This window comes from Microcebus murinus, chromosome 6 (genome assembly GCF_040939455.1).
Source record: "Microcebus murinus isolate Inina chromosome 6, M.murinus_Inina_mat1.0, whole genome shotgun sequence".
NCBI classification, from domain to species: Eukaryota; Metazoa; Chordata; class Mammalia; order Primates; family Cheirogaleidae; genus Microcebus; species Microcebus murinus.
In genome coordinates, this window is record NC_134109.1 from 6,454,168 (window position 1) to 6,473,492 (window position 19,325).

Here is a 19,325-nt window from a genome sequence, read left to right on the forward strand (position 1 = left end):
GAGGAAGGGATGGCTTCTTCCACCCACCACTGTGAGGGTTACAGTCTCACCGCCTGGGGCTGGCACGATCAGCTACTCGGGCCGGGTCGGGGGGCAGTGTGGTGCCAGCAGGGGTAGCAGGTGCCCAGAGCCATGAGCCAGGCACGTGGGCTCAGCTCCACCAAGCCGCTCCCAAGAAAGGCTAGGAGGCCTCCCTGACCTCTCAAGTCCAGCTCTCAAAGCCAGTCACCCACCTGTGACCCCAACCTCACACAGCGCCCAGGGGCACAGCCTTGTGTCCAACGCAGGGGAGAGGCTTCAACGCCAGGCGTTTCTGGTAACCTGGGGCCGTCTTGTCCAAGGTGGCAGTGTCTGGGCATCTGCAGGGGCATCTGGAGGTGGCAGCTGTCAGTGCTGTGCCAGCCCTTACAGAGACCAGCCTCTGTATCTGCCCCGTCGTACAGATGAGCAAACTGAGGCCAGAGCACCACGGCCTGGTTCCACTGTTCATCCATGCAGTCAACACACATTTATTGAGCATCGACTCTGTGCCAGGCCCTGGTGGGCACAGGGGACTCAGAGACGAGTCACACGCAGACCCTGCCCTTGCGGCCCTCGCGGCCAGGCAGGACCGTTGGTCATATCGACAGACACTCACGATACAGTGTGGTCAGTGGTGTTAGAGGTAGCACAGGTGACGACTGAGGGAGGAGGGGCCCCTGGCCCAGCCGGGGGTGGCAGGGAGGGCTTCCTGGAGGAGGTGACGCCTGAAGAGGGCTTTAGGGAGTGAGCAAGAGTTAGGGCGTCTTGGCAGAGGAGGAGGCCGGTGCAAAGGTTTGGAGGTTGGGGAGAGACGAAGCTGGCGGCTGGGGGCTAGGCAAGGGCTAGTCCAGGACAGGCCATGGAGTCAGCAGGCGACAGGGAGCGCTGGGGGCGTGAAGCAGGTGGCTGGCAGGGCCCCCCTGGGAGCCAGCGTGGAGGGTGGCTGGGGGACGGGGCAGAGAGGAGGGCGGGCGCGGCCCTGGCCCGAGAAGTCTCATCCTGCCTGGGGCCCCTCAGCAGGGCGGCGGTGGGGGAGCAGGCTGCCAGCCCCGGGGCCGCAGGGTGCAGAGCACAGGGTCCAGCGGCTTGAGCGTGGCCTGCTCCTGGAGGCCGAAGCGCTGCCCGGGCACCAGCCGGAACTCCAGCCTCTGCAGCAGCTTGGCCATGACCACCTTGACCTCCATCTGTGCACGGGAGGGGCGGCGAGCGCCACGCCGAGGACAGGAGGGAGGAACGAAGGAGAGATGCAGTGCACAAATTCACGGGCGGCAAACGCAAGGCCTGGCTCCCCTCCCCGGGTCAACCTCCAGAGCAGAACACGGCTGGGGCCATGTCCCCGGCCCCCAGCCCAGCGGGCCCAGGGCAGGGACTCGGAAATGCTCCCTGGCCTGGGACAAGCCGCCACCCTGCAGTCATCCCGGGAGAACCTACCTGAGCGAACTGCCGCCCGATGCAGGAGCGATGGCCCAGGGAGAAGGGGAAGTAGGTGAACCGTGGCCTGCGGGGAGAGAGGGTCAGGAGCGGCCACCCGGGGGCTGGCGGGGTCCGCACAGCACAGGGGGGACAGCAGTGACAGAGCCCTCCCCCTCCAGTGGCTGGCTCGAGCCAGGTCTAGGGCTCTGTGCACGGAAGACACCCACAGTTCCTTCTGCTGAGCTCGTTTTCTCCTGCGATCACCCCATTTCACAGGTGGAGGAACCGAGGCTCAGAGAGGTAGAGCAGCTTGCCGCAGGTCACTCGCCACTTACGCCCAGCTCCGGGCGGAGTCTGGACCCGAGCCCAGGCGGAACGTCAGGGGCGCCCAGCCCTTCCCACACGGCCCTGGGACATCACCGCACTGACCCCCAGAGCCCTCTCCACGTGGGGCCACCGGCATTCCCATTTCTCAGACGGGAACCTTGAGGCCGGGGGAGGTGAAGTGACCGGCCCAGTCACGTGGCTTCCCGGCACAAGGCTCTGGTTACGCACAGGCTTTAGGACCGGACTGAACTGGGGTCAGACCCCAGCTCTGACCTCGGGCAAGTTCCCCAGCCCCTCCGCGCTGCGACTTCCTCCGGCACTGCCTCGCAGGGACCTGGAAGGCTGCGTGGGTTCGGTGGGCACTGGTGGCTCAGACCAGAGGCTGCTGTGGCCGTCCTTGTCCCACCAGGCCCACGCGTGGACTGCTCGGCCAGGGACTTACTTGGGCGCGTCTGGGCCGAAGCGATCGGGGTTGAAAGTCAGCGGGTCCTCAAAGTACCTGTCCATCCGCCCCATGACGTAGGTGCTGAACTGTGGGGAGAGGGTCTGCTTGTCTCTGGTTCCCAGGGTTGGTCCCTCGCACCTCCCAACCCACTCAGCTTCCCAGTGGGGTGACTCAGAGCAGAGTGGCCCCCACGCCCTCACCCCATTTAGCCGGGTGTGGGATCCCACCGGCCCCTGCAAGATCTCTAAGGGGAAGAAAGGGGGAGACCCAATGTGCCAATAGGGGTGTCACATCATCCCAGGCTCGGCACGTCCCTGTGGGGGAGCTACAATTCCCCCCATGTTACAGATGAGGAAACTGAGGCTCAGAGAGAGGTCCGGTGACTTTCCTAAAGCCACCAGGCAAATAAGTGGCCAAACTGAGACTTGAACTCAGATCTGACACTCAAGGCCGTCTCTCTAGGTCCTTGAGAGCTGCTGCCGTTCAGCGTCTCTTCAACCGGACGCTGCTTCAGTGGGGCTGGGGGAGGGGCCGCAGACCCCCACCAGCCTTTGGCCGGCACGCCATGCCTCCTGACTCGGGCTCCGCTCCCTGCCTGCCCCTGGCCTCCGATGCCAGGCTTCCGGCCCTGGAGAACAACGTGCCCCCCAGTGTGGGCGCTGGGTGCCGGTCTCGGCCTTTCCCACCCTTGGTCAGCGTCTCCCTGCGCCTGCTCTACCCGGTCCCCCGCGCCGAGGGTCCAGGGCAGGCGCGCAGAGGAGGCCGGGGGCTGACCTCGGGCAAGAGGGCAGGAGCGTTCGCCGTTGGGGCTGGGGTTAGTGGCCAGGGCTGTCGCCAGACGGGTGACGAACATCATCCCCCGGACTCCTCACAGGCTGCGGCTCGGGTCCATCAGCCCCACGGGACAAGGGCGAGACAGGCCCAGAGAAGCGCGGGCCTGGCAGACGCGAGCCGGCGAGCGGGCTGGGACCGAGCCTGGGTGGGCCCACTCGGACCCCACGAGGCTGTACCCCGAGTTGCCCGTCAGCCGCAGGGCCTCCCCTGCCAGATGGAAGGTCACGCCAGGGAGGGGGCCGTGAAGGCACAGAGGTGTCGGTGCGGGGTGCACAGGAAAAGGCGGGCAGACAGAATAAAGAGCCGCCGCAGGTGCGGGTCTGACGGTGCTGGAGACGGCATGCGGAGCCCCGGGAAGCGCGTGGCTCTCCACGCGAGAAAACAGATGTGGGGCCTCTTGTGGGCTGAGCCGTGCCCCCCTCCAGTTCGTAGTTGGGTGAAGTCCCAACTCCAGTGCCGCAGAATGTGACCGTATTTGGAACAGGGTCTTTAAAGAGGGGAGCTGCAGTAAACCGAGGTCACCAGGCTGGGCCCTGACCCTTCTGACTGGCGTCCCCATTAGAAGGGGAGAGTAGGACAGGGACACGCAGAAGGAGGCCCATCTGAGGACTCAGGGAAGGCGGCCGTCTGCAGGCTAAGGAGAGAGCCCTCAGAAGAAACCAACCTGTCGACACCTTGATCTCGGACTTCTAGCCTCCAGGACTGTAAGAAAATAAATGTCTGTTGTTTAAGCCACCCAGTCTACAGCAGCACTTCATTACAGCAACTCTGGCAACCCAGTACAGATCCCTACCTCGAAACCATACGCGAAAGCAATCCCGGGTAGGTAAGAGCTCAACTTTCAAAACAAAAACGTAGAATTGTTTGAGGAAAATGTAAACGCATATCCTTCCGAGCTCAGGATAGGAAAGCGTTTCTTAAGATAAAACAAAAGAACAAATCACTCAAAGAAAATTAAGAACTTCAGATCATCAAAAGCACATCAATGAAGACAGGCCACAAATCTGGAGAAGACACAGATAATGGACAAAAGATAAATTTTTAGGGCCGGGCGTGGTGGCTCACGCCTGTAATCCTGGCACTCTGGGAGGCCAAGGCGGGAGGATTGCTTGAGCTCAGGAGATGGAGACCAGCCTGAGCAAGAGTGAGACCCCGTCTCTACTATAAACAGAAAGAAATTCGCCAGACAACTGAAACTAGAAAAAATTAGCTGGGCACAGTGGCGCATGCCTGTAGTCCCAGCTACCCGGGAGGCTGAGGCAGGAGGATCGCTTGAGCCCAGGAGTTTGAGATTGCTGTGATTTAGGCCCACGCCACGGCACTCTAGCCCTGGCAAGAGAGTGAGACTCTGTTTCAAAAAAAAAAAAAAAAAAAGATGAATTTAAAAAAAATAAAGCTCTCCATATCAATAAGACAGGACAAATGACCCAACAGGGGAAACTGAGCCAACATCTCACAGACGAGGACAGTAGTGCAGGGAGGCTCAGCCTCGCTAGTAATCAGGAAAGTGGGAGTTAAGACCACAGAGCAATACTTTTTGCACATGTATTTGGCTGTCAAAAAAATAACGTGAAATTGGGCCCCACTAAGTGTTGGAGAGTATGGAACAGGCTCCCTGCCGTGCCACGGCGGGCGTCCGCGTTGGCGCAGACGCTTGGGGAAAGCACTTGGCGTCAGTGTGTCCAGCGGGGCACTCCTGTGTCCTGCAGCCCCGCCCTCCCGCTCCTGGGCACGCCCAAGAACTCGTCTGCACGTCGCGCCAGGAGGTGCGGACAGAGACGCTCACAGCCGCTCGTGACAGCGACAGACTGGGAACCTCTCGAAGGCCCGACGGCCCCAGAACTGATCGGCTACAGTGAACGGCCTGGAATCTGACGGGGGAAGCTAGCAGATCTTAGTAGTCTTTATACTGAGTCAAAACGCACGTCCTACAGCGTATCACCGCGTGGCCACCTGCACACACGCGCGCACACACACACGCGGGTGAGGGCGTGGCAAATACGAAATTCAGGCCTGTGATTACTCTGGGGGAGCAGGCGGTGGGTGGTGGGGTGGGGCTCACTGTACGTGAACGGGTGCCTGAATGAATGGATGGATGGATGGATGGATGGATGGATGGATGGATGGATGGATGGATGGATGAGCAAATGGACAAAGAAACAAAGTGTAAAGGCAGGTAGGGGGAGAAAGTGACCACAGTGGAGAAGGGGCTGTAAAACGCAGGGAGAGAAAGAACTAGAATGAGTTTGGGTCAAACGTGAAACCAGGCACATCCCACAGCTGCCCCTCGCCAGCTGTGTGACCCCCGGAAAGTGACCAGACCTCTCTGAACCTCAGTGTGCTCAGCTGGACATGGGTGCTCCCTCCCGGAGCTGTCCACTGTAAGCTTCTGCCTGACAGGACAGCGTGAAGGCGGAGAAGAGCTCGCAGGGTCAGTGAGACTTGCAAGAAGCACAGGGCAGCCAGGGGAGCCTGGGACAGTGCTGAGAACAGGGCCATGGGTTCCCCGACCCCAGTGGAGAGCCCCAAACTGGCCACCCTGGCCAAGCAGGCCAGCCCACCCCAGACCCTAACTTACCAAGAGCGGGGTGTTGCCAGGGACTCTGACCCCGTCAATCAAGGTCTCCTCTTCCAGCAGCCGAAAGGTGCCCCACGCCGGCGGGTACAGCCTCAGTGACTCTTTGAGCACCTGCAGGAGCCACAGGGGAGACATGAAGAGAAGTCGGGGGATCCCACAGCACGTGCCGGCGGCACGCTGGGACCCATCTTTCCCCCTCCCCAGCGCTGAATGCGCATGCTAACCCTGACGGCGCCCAGACCCCAGGCACATTCACCCCACCATCATGTCCAGCTCCTCATGCCACTGATGGGGAAACCGAGGCCCAGAAGGGGAAGGGAGCTGAGCAAGGCCACGGTGACAGAGGCAGGCCCAGGAACCAGGGCTCCCACCTGCCCAGAGAGGCACGGGCAGAGGCAAGCTGTGCTCCCCGCGGGCGGAGCGCGGCCTCCCACAGTGCCTGGGGGGCTGCCGGGCCTGGCTCAGCCGGGCCTGGCCTAAGCCTGCCGAGCTGCGAAGCGCAAACATGGACCGTTTACCAAAGGGCCGGTCTCCAACCGCGGCTGCATATTGGGACTGCCCGGGGAGCCCCGCCACCCCGATGTCCCTGGTCTGGGGGCAGCCTGGGCCTCGGGATGTCTTAAATCTCCCAGCGACTCTCACAGGCAGCGGAGTTTGGGAACCACCGTACTAAAGGGTCCAAGGAGGCAGCACGCCTGACTTGGTGAATCACCCGCATCTGCCCAGAAGCTTCCTCCTACTCCCGCACCTGGGACAGGTACTGCAGTCTCCCCAGGTCCTCAAAATCCAGGTGCCTCTTAGAACCGATGACCTCGTCCACCTCGGCCTGCAGCCTGCCGGGTGAGACAGAGACAAGGTCATCTGCAAAGAAGGACTCTCCCCCACGTTAGTTTAAGAAGAGGGGACGGAAGCAAGCGCAAAGTGTCCCCCACCCACAGACACTGTGAAGGTAATCCCGGCAGCTGCCACGTCCAACATAAAATGCCCAAGCCATCGGGAACTCCAGGGGCCTTAAAGATGTGCCCTTTGTGTCTGATGTTTGGAATTGGCTGTAAGAAATAAAACACACCACACAACAAAGCTTATGCATGGAGATGCCTGATGCAGCCTGGATTACAGCTGCCAACAGCTGGAAACAGCAGCATGGAAAGCACCAGCATGCTGGCTGAGTAAACTGTAGGGTGTGCACTGCTAACATCCCAGGCAGCTTTAAGAGCAGATTCAGACTGCCTCACACTCCATAGCCGGGGTCCTCAAACTTTTTAAACAGGGGGCCAGTTCACTGTCCCTCAGACCGCTGGAGGGCTGTTAGAGAACGTGGTGCACATTCCACACATGCGCACTGTGGGCCCGGGACACAAGTGGGCTGCTAAGCAGGACAGGCAGCGGCGGCAGAAACACCCGGCGGGCCGGATAAATGTCCTCGGTGGGTCCCATGTGGCCCACGGGCCCTAGTTTGGGGATGCCTGCTCCATAGGACAGCTACTGTCAAAACAGAACGCAAAACAACAAAATAACAAATGCTGGTGAGGATGTGATGAAACCAGAACCCTTGTGCACTATAGAAGGGAGTGGAAAATGGTGTGGCAACTCTGCAAAAAATTAAAAATAGAATTCCCATGTGACCCAGCAATTCCACTTCTGGGTATATACCGAGAAGAACTGACAGCAGGGACCCGAAAGGATATTTGTGTGCCCACATTCGTAGCAGCAGCATTCACAACAGACAAAAGGGAGAAGCAACCCAAGTCGGGGGACAGATGAGTGGGTAGGCAACGCGGGGTCTATACTTGCAATGCAAGCGGATTCTGACACACGCTACAAATGGGTGGCCCTTGAGGACACTATGCTGAGTGAAATAAGCCAGGCACAAGAAAGACAAATACTGTGTGATCCCACTCACATGAGGAACCTAGACTAGACAAATGCACAGGGACAGAAAGCAGAGTGGCAGTTACCAGGGGCTGGGGGGGGAGGATGGGGGGGCACTGTTTAATGGGGTTGCACCTCCAGTTAGGAAAGATGAAAAAGTTGTGGAGATGGATGGTGGTGATGGCTGCACGACAGCGTGACTGTACTAATGCCACTGAACTATATGCTTAAGTATAACTAAAATATTGGGCAGGGCACAGTGGCTCATGCCTGTAATCTCAGCACTTTGGGAGGCCGAGGCGGGAGGATCACTTGAGGCCAGGAGTTCAAGACCAGCCTGGGCAATAGAGCAAGACCCCGTCTCTATAAAAACTTTGAAAATTGGCTGGGTGTGGTGGCTTGTGCCTGTATTCCCAGCTACTCGGGAGGCTGAGGCAGGAGAATGGTGTGAGCCCAGGGATTGGAGGTTGCAGTGAGCTATGATCACACCACTGCAATCCAGCCTAGGAGACAGAGTAAGAGCCTGTCTCTAGAAAAAAAAAGTAATTAAATATTAAATTTTACGTTATGTATACTTCACCACAATAAGGAAAGAGTGGAAGAGGTTACGATAATGTGGGTCGTGCTGTGATAGAGTTCACGGGGAATACAAACCGGTTAGACAAGCAGGTGGTGAGAAACACACTAGAGCTACGTGTGCACAGACTAAAAAGATGTCGCATTAACTATATTCAGTAGTTAATGGTATATTGCCTCCGGGTGGGTGGGGTATCATGGGTTTATTATTATTATCATTTTAACTTTTCTGATTTTTTCCAAAATTTTTGTATAAATATATGTTACTATTTGATTTATTTTTAAACCCAATAAACTACTTTACACTTTCACGTAATCTTTCGTGTCTGCCCTTTCATGCCGGTGACGACTAATAACTGTCATCGAAGGCTTGTCCTCACCTGCCCAGAGCGCCCACCCTGAGCTTGTGGCACTGAGAGCTGTTCCACTTGGTTCGGCCAGTCCACACGACAGTCGGGAGGGAGGCTGCTCGTATTTAAGGAAACCAACGGCCCAGCTCAAACGCCATCTGCCCAGGGACGCCCTTCCCCATCTTGCCCACCGAGGACAAGCGCTCCCTCAGCACTTTATCTGGAATTCTGTCCCGTCCTCACTGCCAGCCCCAGCCAGGCACCAGGCGCGCCGTGGGGAGGAAGGAAAGAGGCCAGGGCCCTGCCCTCCTGGGGCTCCTGGTCTCTCGGCCGCAACAGACTCGAGCAAACAGTCCCGGGAGAAAGCACATTCGGGAGCTGGAGGAAGTCGGCAGGGGAGAACACGGGGTGGCTACACTTCAGGGATCTGAGAGGGCTTTTCTGGAGGAGGCGGGGAGGAGGAGGAGGAAGAGCAGGAGGAAGAGGAGGGAGAATGGGGCGAGAAAGGCTTGTTCCCTAGGAGAAGAGCCTCCAGAAGAGGGAACAGCCCGTGCAAAGGCCCTGGGGTGAAGGGAAGCAGGGCGCATGGGAGGGGACTCGGGCCTGGGAGGTGGGGGCAGGTGACCCTCGGGAACAAAACGCCAGACAAACTCCTCTGCCAACCCCGAGGGCAGCCCCCATACCTCGCCACGATCTCTGGCTGGCGAGACAGCTCCATCACGGTGAACGCCAAGTGGTTGGCAGAGGTCTCATGACCTGCGGGGAAGGAGGACAGTAGCTGTGTGTCTGCCTCCACGACCCCTGTGCCAGCCAGGGTGGTCAAGCGCATGGTGTCTGTCCCCTGCATCAGGCCGTCACGCAACAAAAGCCCCTCCCTTCACTATCCTTTGGGCCTCCCCTGGCCGGGAGGGGGGCCCACCTCCATTCTGCAGAAGCAAACACTGAGGCTGAGAGGCACGGGTCTCTCCGGCCACACGGAAGGTGGGGGGCAGAGCCGGGACCCAACCCAAAGCCTGCGAGCCCAGGGCCTGCCTGCCTCCCTCCCAGGCTGCGGCACCTGCCCACGGCCCTCTGGCCGCGAGCCTGACAGGGTGGCCTCCCCGGGGGAAGCCAGGGCACCATGTCAGCAGGGCCCATTTGAGTTTTGGCAGGATCTAGCCAAGCTGGTAGAGACAAAACCCTCCAAGGTGGTCTGGAGGGAACAATCTAGAGTTGCATGAATTTACCGTAAAGGAGGCAGCGGTTTAGCAGGTGCAACCATGCTCAGGCCAGCGAGTGTGTGGAGGGCCTGCCCCTCACAGCAAGGAAGTGCCGGGAAGTGAGGCCCAGCTGCCCCAGGCCTGGAAGGTGGGGACCAGCGTCACAGCCAGGATGGCCACGAGGGGAGTGGGTGGGGGAAGAGGGCGGCCCGGCCCTGGCTCTGCACCCCGAGCTGTGGCTCTAGCAGGATGCTTTCCTCTTAGGCCTCAGTTTCCTCACAGGCAAAGGGAGGGAGAGGTGCGAGCCGCCCTGCCCTCCCCCAGCCCCCTGCAGCATCTGGCACAGGGCTGGGGATGGGCTGTGAGGACATGAGGGGACTAGAAAATCCTCTTGGGGAGCTTGCAGAGCACCTCAAGGCCCCCAGTTTACCGACGAGGAGACTGAGGCCGGGTCTGCCCGGGACCTGGGTTCCCGGCTGCAGGAACGAAGGCCGTCCAGTCGTTCTGCGGCTACTTTCTGCCCTGCGCAGGGAACGGAGCCCTGCAGCCCTGCCCCAGCGCCGGCCATTTCTGAGCCCCCTGGTATCTGTGAGCGCGCCTCCCACCGGGAGGGCCTTCTCCACGCCACGCCTGCACGCCGCCTGTCTGTCTGTCTACCTCCGCCACCAGACTGTGGACTGTGCCTCCTCTCCTTCCCCTCCGGCTCCCCAGTGCCCGGTCTTCAGGGCGCCTACGCTCGGCCCTGGGAAGACGCGGCGAGCAAAGCGCGGCCCCGCCGCTCGCCAAGCGCACAGTCTGGCAGGGACTCAGACCTCGCCGATTGCCACAAACAAATATGCAGCTTAGCACGGCGAGACGTGTGGGCAGAGGCCCTCTGGGGGCCGGGCCAGCTTGCAGCCCAGGGCCTGGGGCCACTGGGGGGGCCCCCAGGAAGAAGCACCTGAGGGCTGGCTGGAGGCCGAGGAGGAACGCTTTGAGCAAATGGACGGAGTGGCTTAGCACAGCTCTTTGCGCCAGACTAATGAGGGCCTCCCACAGACTCTGAGAGCGGGCCCTGCGTCCACACGGCCGGGCTCCCCTGAGCTGGAAGAGCCAGCTGCACAGCCCCGTCCCAGCTGGGAGGCCACCAACACAGCCCAGAGGGGGCTTCTGCGCCCCTCACCCCAGCCCCCCGTCCCGGCACGGAACTCTGCTCAGACGGCCGGACTGTCTCCCAGAGGCAGAGATTTGGGTGACCCGTGGTCCCCACACTCCCGCAAAGCCCCGCGAGCCCTTGTCACCGCGGAAGCTACAGACCAGCAATGAAGAAGGTGACGAAGTTGTCCAGCAGAATCTCGTCGTCCTGGGCCCCCTCTTCAGCTGAAAGACAAGGACAGCCTCAGTGCCCAGCCACCTCTGCCCCCTCGCCCCACGGCTCACAGGAACCAACTGCCCTTCTCCTCTCAAGCCAGGCAGGGACAAACCACGGGTCACCGTGCTCAGTCGCCTGACGGAGCATCCCCTGCCCACCTGGCCCTCCCCGGCCCCGGGAGGCAGCCTCGCACCTTTGAGAATCTGCGTGAGGATGTCGGCCGGGACGTCCTCGCCCCTCTTCAGGGCCTCCCTGCGGCGCTGGACCCAGTCCTTTCCGACCTGGCGCAGGAAGCGGATGCTCTCCCGGATCTCGCGGAGCTGCTTCCTCTTCCCCGGCATAAACTGGGCAAGAGAGTCAGCTCAAGATGCTCGGCTGAGCCCGCGCGCTTCCCTCGCCCTCGCCCCAGCTACCCCGAAATGACTGTAGAGACCCACAGCAGCACTGGCAAGCTGGGAGGTCAGAGGAATGTAAGAAAATTCTAGAAAAGATAAAGCAGCCAGGGAGACTAGGTCCACATGGCAGACCGAGCCCAAGCATCAGCGTCCCCTTTGTGCACCTGTCCCCTTTGTGCAGACGTGGTGGGAAAGGTGCATTTAGACAGCCACGGAGCCATGGAGGTAAGGGGACCCTGGAGGATGGAGGCAGCTAGGAGGAAATCACAGCCAGAGGAGCGGAATCAGCTACCAAAAAATAACGGGTGGCCTTGGGGGCTGCAAGTTCAGAGGCTGAAGTCCCCGGGAATAGGAGGATGGCCCTGGGACGAACTCAAGTTCCACCTTTCCCCTTTCTTCACGCCTAGAACAAAGAGGATAGTGGGAGCTGCAGCAGCTGTCACCTATCCACCTGTCTATCTTAATCGATACATAATATGGTACATATTTGTGGGGTACATGTGATATTTTGATACATGAATATGACGTATAATGATCCAATCAGGGTATTTATTAATAGGATCCCCATCGCCTCAAATATTTATCACTTCTTTGGGTCGGGAACATTCCAAATCTTCTCTGCTAGTTATTTTGAAATATACAAAAAATTGTTATTGACTATAGTCAGCCCACTGTGCTATCAAACACTAGAATTTGTTTCTTCTATGTAACGTGTGTGTTTGTACCCAACCTCTCTTCATCGCCTTGCCGCCCTTCCCAGCCTCTGGGAACCATCACTCTATTCTCCACCTCCGTGAGATCAACTTTTTTAGCTCCCACATATGAGTGAGAACATGCAATGTTTGTGTTTTTGTGCTTGCCTTATTTCACTTAACACAAAGACCTCCAGTTCCATCCATGTTGCTGTACACAACAGAATTTCATTTTTCCCCCCTGTGGCTGAATAGTATTCCATTGTGTATACACATTTTCTTTATCAATACATACACTGATGGACCTTAGAATGATGACATGTCTTGGCTACAGTAAACACGGGGGTACAGGTATTACAGGTATTGTTTTAGTATATTAATTTCCTTTCCTTCGGGTAAATACCCCGTGGTGGAATTTCTGGATCTTATGGTAGTTCTACATTTAGTTTGTTGAGAACCCTCCATATTGTTTTCCACGATAGCTGTAATAATTTACATGCCCACCAACAGTGTATGGAGAGTTCCCTTTTCTTGGCATCTTTGCCAGCATCTGTTACTTTTTGTCTTTTGAATAATAGCCATTCTAGCTGGGGTAAGATGACACCTCACTGTGGTTTTGATTTGCATTTCCCCAATGATCAGTGATGTTGAACATTTTTTTACATACATGATGTCCATTTGTATGTCTTTTGAGAAATGTCTATTCAGATCCTTTGCCTACTTTTTGATAGGATTCTGAGGGTTTTTTTCTTAGCTGTTGTTTGTGCTCCTTGTATATGCTGGATATTAGTCTCTTGTCAGATGAAGAGTTTGCAAATATTTTCTCTTGTTCAACAGGTTGTCTCTTCACTCCACTAATTGTTTCCTTCACTATGCAGAAGGTTTTTTAGTTTAATGTAGTTTAGTTTAATGTCTCATTTGTCTCTTTTTGATCTGTTACCTGTGCTTTTGAGGTCTTAGCCATAAAAATCTTTGCCTAGGCTGGGCGCAGTGGCTCACGCCTGAAATCCTAGCACTCTGGGAGGCTGAGGCGGGTGGATTGCTCAAAGTCAGGAGTTCAAAACCAGCCTGAGCAAGAGCAAGACCCTGTCTCTACTAAAAAGAGAAAGAAATTAATTGGCCAACTAAAATACATAGGAAAAAATATTAGCCGGACATGGTGGTACATGCCTGTAGTCCCAGCTACTCGGGAGGCTGAGGCAGAAGGATCGCTTGAGCCCAGGTGTATGAGGTTGCTGTGAGCTGGGCTGACGCCATGGCACTCTAGCCCGGGCAACAAAGTGAGACTCTGTCCCAAAAAAAAAAAAAAAAATTTGCCTAGACCAATGTCCTGGAGCATTTCCCATATGTTTTCTTCTAGTAGTTTTATAATTTCAGCTCTTACATTTAAGTCTTTAATCCGTTTTGAGCTGATTTTTGTATGTAGTGAGACATAGAGGTCCAGTTTTATTCTTTTGCAGATGGACATCCAGTTTTCCCAGCACCATTTTCTACAGAGATTGTCCTTTCCCCAGTGTACGTTCTTGGCATCTTTATCGAAAATCAGTGGGCTGTAAATATGTGGATGTATTTATGGGTTCTTTATTCTGTTCCACTGATCTAGGTCTATTTTTATGCCAATACTATGCTATAGATTTGTAGTATATTTAGAAGTCATGTAGTGTGATGCCTCTAGGTGTGTTCTTTTTGTTCGGGATTGCTTTGGCTATTTAGGCTCTTTTGTGGTTTCATACAAATTTTAGGATTGTTTTTTCTATTTCTGTGGAGAATATCATTGGTATCTTGATAGGGATTGCACTGAATCTGCAGGTTGCTTTGGGTGGTATGGTCATTTAAACAATATTAATTTTTGTGATCCATGAGCATGGGATATCTTTCCATTCATTTGTATCCTCTTCAATTTCTTTCATCAGTGTTTCATAATTTTCCTCGTAGAGATCTTGCTACTCTTTGGAAAAATTTATTCCAAGGTATTTTTTTAGAGCAATTGTAAATAGGATTGCTTTCTTGATTTTGTTTTCAGCTACTTAGTTCTTGTTGTATAGAAATGCTATCGATTGTTGTATGTTGATTTTGTACCCTACAACTTTACTGAATTTATTTATCAGCTCTAAGGGTTTTAGGGTGGAGTCTTTAGGTTTTTATATATATAAGATCATGTCATCTGAGAAGAGGGCAATTTGTAGACTTCCTCTCTTCCAATTTGGATGCCTTTTATTTCTTTCTCTTGCCTGATTGCTCTGGCCAGGACTCCCAGTACTATGTTGAAAAAGACTGGTGAAATAGGCATCCTTATCTCGCTCCAGTTCTTAGAAGAAAGGCTTTCAGCTTTTGCCCCATTCAGTGTGATGTTAGCTGTGGGTTTGTCATATATGGCTTTCTTATGTTGAGGTATGATTCCTTCTGTGCCTAAATTGTTGAGAGTTTTTATCATGAACAGATGGTAAATTTTATCAAATGCTTTTTCTGCATCTATTGAGATGATCACATGGTTTTTGTCCTTCATTCTGTTGAAGTGATGTATCACATTTATTGACTTGTGCATGTTAAACCATCCTGGCATCCCTGGGATGAATGCCACTTGATCGTGGTGAATTATCTTTTTGATGTGTTGTTGGATTACATTTGTCAGCACTTTGTTGAGGGTTTTTGCATCGATTTTCACAAGGAATATTGGCCTATCGTTTTCTTTTTTGTTGTGTCTTTGTCTTATTTTGGTGCCAGAGTAATGCTGCCCTAGTAGAAAGGGTCAGGAAGAATTCCTTCCTCTTCAGTTTTTTGGAATAGTTGAAAAGAAATAGTGTTCTTCTTTATAAGTTTGATGGAATTCACCAACAAAGCCATCCAGTCCTGGGCTTTTATTTGTCGAGAGACATTTTATTATTGTTTCAATCTCATTACTCATTATTGATCTGTTTAGGTTTCTATTTCTTCCTAGTTCAATCTTGGTAGGTGATATATGTCCAGGAATTTATCTATTTCCTCTAAGTTTTCCAACTTATTAGCATATAGTTGTTCATAACAGATCTAAAGATCCTTTGTATTTTGGTGGTATCAGTTGTAATGTCTCCTTTATCATTTCTGATTTTTCGAATTTGGATTTTCTCTTTTTCTTGGTTAGTCTAGCAGTTTATCAATTTTATCTTTTCAAAAAACCAACTTTTCATTTCATTGATCCTTTTTTTTTTTTTTTTTTTTTTTTTGAGACAGAGTCTCGCTTTGTTGCCCAGGCTAGAGTGAGTGCCGTGGCGTCAGCCTAGCTCACAGCAACCTCAAACTCCTGGGCTCGAGTGATCCTTCTGCCTCAGCCTCCCGGGTAGCTGGGACTACAGGCATGCGCCACCATGCCCGGCTAATTTTTTATATGTATATCAGTTGGCCAATTAATTTCTTTCTATTTATAGTAGAGACGGGGTCTCGCTCTTGCTCAGGCTGGTTTTGAACTCCTGACCTTGAGCAATCCGCCCGCCTCAGCCTCCCAAGAGCTAGGATTACAGGCGTGAGCCACAGCGCCCGGCCTTTTTTTTTTTTTTGATACAAACTCCTGGGCTCAAGCGATCCTCCTGCCTCAGCCTCCCGAGTAGCTGGGACTACAGGCATGCGCCACCATCCCTGGCTAATTTCTTCTATATATATTAGTTGACCAATTAATTTCTTTCTATTTATAGTAGAGATAGGGTCTCGCTCTTGCTCAGGCTGGCTTCAAACTCCTGACCTCAAGCAATCCACCCACCTCGGCCTCCCAGAGTGCTAGGATTACAGGCGTGAGCCACCGCGCCCAGCCATTTCATTGATCCTTTGTACTTTCTTTTAGTCTCTATTTCATTTAGTTCTACTCTGATTTTTATCATTTCTTTCCTTCTATTAATTTGGGGTTTGGTATGTTCTTGCCTGGTTCTTTGAGGTGCATTGCTAGGTTGTTTATTTGAAATCATTTACTGTTTTGATTTGAAATCGTTACTGTTTTGATGTAGGCATTTATTGCTGTAAACATTCCTCTTAGCACTGCTTTGTATCCCACAGGTTTTGGTGTGTCGTGTTTCCATTAAAATCAAGGGGTTAATTTGATCAGGTCTGCCTGCCCTGCTTGCTTTTTGTCAATTGCTTTTTTTTCCCCTTTTTCTCTGAAGCTGAAGCCTGCCATAGCCGAAGGTCACACTGCTGAATGCTGAAACTTAACTGTCACTGGCTACTTTATAGAAAACATTCATAAGTCACCATGGTAATGGTTGCTTCAGTTGTGTTTTTTGAGAACTCGGGCCAGCTCCTGTCTACCTCAAACCGGCTGAAACCAACAACCCTTCAACTGGGCCTGCACAAGTGCCCAAGAGACAGTCTTTTCATGTCAAAGGGCCCAAAACTCTGCCCTCAGATCATGTTCATGCCACTATTTTCTGTACTCATGTCCTATGAAATGCCATGAACCCTGACTACGCTTGCATAGAATAAACCTGTTACTTCAATTTTCCCCATTGCCAATTGCCTTTCCCCATGCCTCAGCCCACCCATAAATATGGGTTGCTTCCCCAACCCATAAATATCCCTAAGGTTTATCTTTGGGGAGGTGAATTTGAGTGCTGTTCTCCCACCTCCTCACTTTTTGGCTTAAGATTGAATATTTTTGTTTGTTTAGTTTGGTTTTTGGGGGGGGTTTTGTTTGTTTTTGAGACAGGGTCTTGCTCTGTTGTACAGGCTGAAGTGCAGTGGCATCAGCATAGCTCAGTGCACTCTCAACCTCCTGGGCTCAAGCGATCCCCTTGCCTGAGCCTCCTCAGTAGCTGAAACTACAGGTGCTACCACGCCTGGCTGATAAATCTTTTCTCTTTGCAAAACCCATGACACAGTGAATGACTTATTACATACAGGCAGAATAGACCTGGACCTGGTTGCTAACACCATTTTCATTTGTTTCAAGAAAATTTTTTATTTCCTTCTTGATTTCTTCATTGACACAATGCTTGTTCTCCTGAAATTAAATATGTTGTTTAATTTTCACATATTTGTACAGTTTCCAAAGTTCTCCTGCTATTGATTTATAATTTTATTCCATTGTGGTCTGAGAAAACACTTGATATGATTCCAATTTTTAAAAACTTGTTGAGACTTGTTTGTGGCCTAACATATGGTCTATCCTGGAGAATGCCCTATGTGCCAATGACAAAAATATATATTCTTTAGCTGTTGGATGAAATGTTCTATAAATGTCTGTTAGGTCCATTTGGTCTAAATTGCAGTTTAAATCCAATGTTTCTTTGTTGATTTTCTGTCCAGATGATCTATCTAATGCTTAGAGTGGGCTGTTGAAGTCCCTGACTATTATTGTAATGAAGTCTAATCCTTCTTTAGATCCAATAATATTTGCCCTACACATCTGGATGCTCCAGTATTGGGTGAATATATCTTAAGAATTACTTTACCTTCTACCCAAATTCCTCCCTTTATTATTATATAATGACCATTTTTTTATCTCTTTTTATAGTTTTTTACTTAGAGTCTGTTTTATATGATGTAGTAATAGCTATTCCTGCTTGCTTCTGCTTTCTGTTTGCATGGAGTATTTTTTTCCATCCCTTCACTTTCAGTCTATATGTCTCTTTACAGGCGAAGTAAGTTTCTTGTATGCAGCATATGGTTTGGTTACTTCTTAAATCCATTCAGCCAGTCTATATCTTTTATGTTGGGAAATATATCTGTTTACATTCAAGATTATTATTGATAGGTAAGGATTTATTCCAGTCATTTTGTTCATTGTTTTCTGGTTGTTTTTGTATATCTTTGTTCCTTTCTTTTTCTTTTATTGTTTAATCCTGCAGTTTGGTGGTTTTATGTAATGGTAATGTTTGAGTCTTTTCTCTCTGTCATTTGTGTATCTGCTCTATCAATGAATTTTATACTTTTGTATGTTTTCATGATGGTAGATATCATCCTTTCACTTCTAGACATAGCACTCCCTTAGGAATTTCTTGTAGGGCCAGTCTAGTTGTGATGAATTCCCTCAGTTTTCGCTTGAAGGATAGCTTTGCTGGGTATAGTATTCTCATCTGACAGTTTCTTTTTCTTTTCTTTCCTTCCTTCCTTCCTTTCCTTTCCTTTCCTTTCCTTTCCTTCTTTCTTTTTCTTTCTTCACGTCGACTACATCATGCCATTCTCTCCTGGTCTATAAGATTTCTGCTGAGAAATACACTCTTATTTTGATGCAAATTTCCTTACATGTGACTTGATGTGGATTCCCCACCACCACCCCACATTTTTAGAATTTTCTCTTTGACTTTTGACTGTATTATGCCTTGGAGAAGACTTTGGGGGGTTACAACTAATTGGAGATCTTTGAGCTTCCTGTATTTGGATGTTTGTATCTCTTGCAAGACTTGGGAAGTTTTTCAGCTATTATTTCATTAAATAGGTTTGCTATGCCTTTGCCTTTCTCTTTTCCTTGTGAAACACTGAGAATTTGAATATTTGGTCACTTTATGGTATCCCATATGTCACACAGATTTTCTTGATTCATTCATTCTTTCTTTCTTTCTTCTTTCTTTCTTTTTTTTTCTATCTGATTGAGTTATTTCAAAAGACCTGCCTTTGAGTTCAGAAATCCTTTCTTCTGCTTGATCTAATCTATTGTTGAAACTCTCAACTGTATTTTTTATTTCTTTCACATAATTCTTCAGTTTCAGAATTTCTGTTTATTTCTTTTTTATGATATCCATCTCTTTGTTGAATTTCTCATTCAGATCATGAATTTTTTTCCTGATTTTTTATATTGTTCATCCATGTTCTCACTTATCTCACTGAGATTCTTTAATATCATTATATCATTTTTTTCAGATATTTCATAAATTTCCTTTTCTTTGGGATCTGTTACTAGAGAGTTATTGTGTTCTTTGGGAGGTATCATATTTCCTTGCTTTGTCATGTTTCTTGTATCCTTATATTGATATCTACTCAGCTAGTGTAACTGTTGCTTCTTCCCATTTTCTAGATTGACTTTCATAGGAAAAGACTTTTTTCTATAGATGTATATATATTATTGAGTAAGTAAGGAGCTTTGGCTTTGATTTTGGGTGGGGGCAGAAGTATAGTCTTCATATGATTTCTTCAGCTATAATCAGCATCAGTGGTCTCTGTGAGTTCTTCAGTGGCCTAAACTGCAGCTGTTAGTAAAGGCTATGGTCAGAATTTGCTGGGGATGGGGACACCAGGTAGGCCAGTCCTCAGGCATGAATGATGGCAGCAGTGGGCAGGGTGGGCCTGTCTTTAGGCTCTCATATAATA

At 51.5% G+C, this 19,325-nt stretch overlaps 1 protein-coding gene across 1 annotated transcript in view; it reads right to left on the bottom strand.

The window, feature by feature from the left end:
- Window positions 1-456: 456 nt before the first annotated feature.
- Window positions 457-19,325, bottom strand: part of CYP46A1 (cytochrome P450 family 46 subfamily A member 1) — a 35,602-nt gene continuing 16,733 nt past the window's right edge. The window contains exons 8-15 of the mRNA XM_076003724.1: window positions 11,160-11,310; window positions 10,912-10,974; window positions 9,100-9,172; window positions 6,367-6,451; window positions 5,619-5,729; window positions 2,204-2,292; window positions 1,453-1,519; window positions 457-1,205 (exon numbers count right to left, since the gene is read on the bottom strand). Coding sequence (XP_075859839.1) covers window positions 1,035-1,205; window positions 1,453-1,519; window positions 2,204-2,292; window positions 5,619-5,729; window positions 6,367-6,451; window positions 9,100-9,172; window positions 10,912-10,974; window positions 11,160-11,310 — 810 coding nt within the window. The 3' untranslated portion in view covers window positions 457-1,034. The remainder of the gene's footprint in view (window positions 1,206-1,452; window positions 1,520-2,203; window positions 2,293-5,618; window positions 5,730-6,366; window positions 6,452-9,099; window positions 9,173-10,911; window positions 10,975-11,159; window positions 11,311-19,325) is intronic.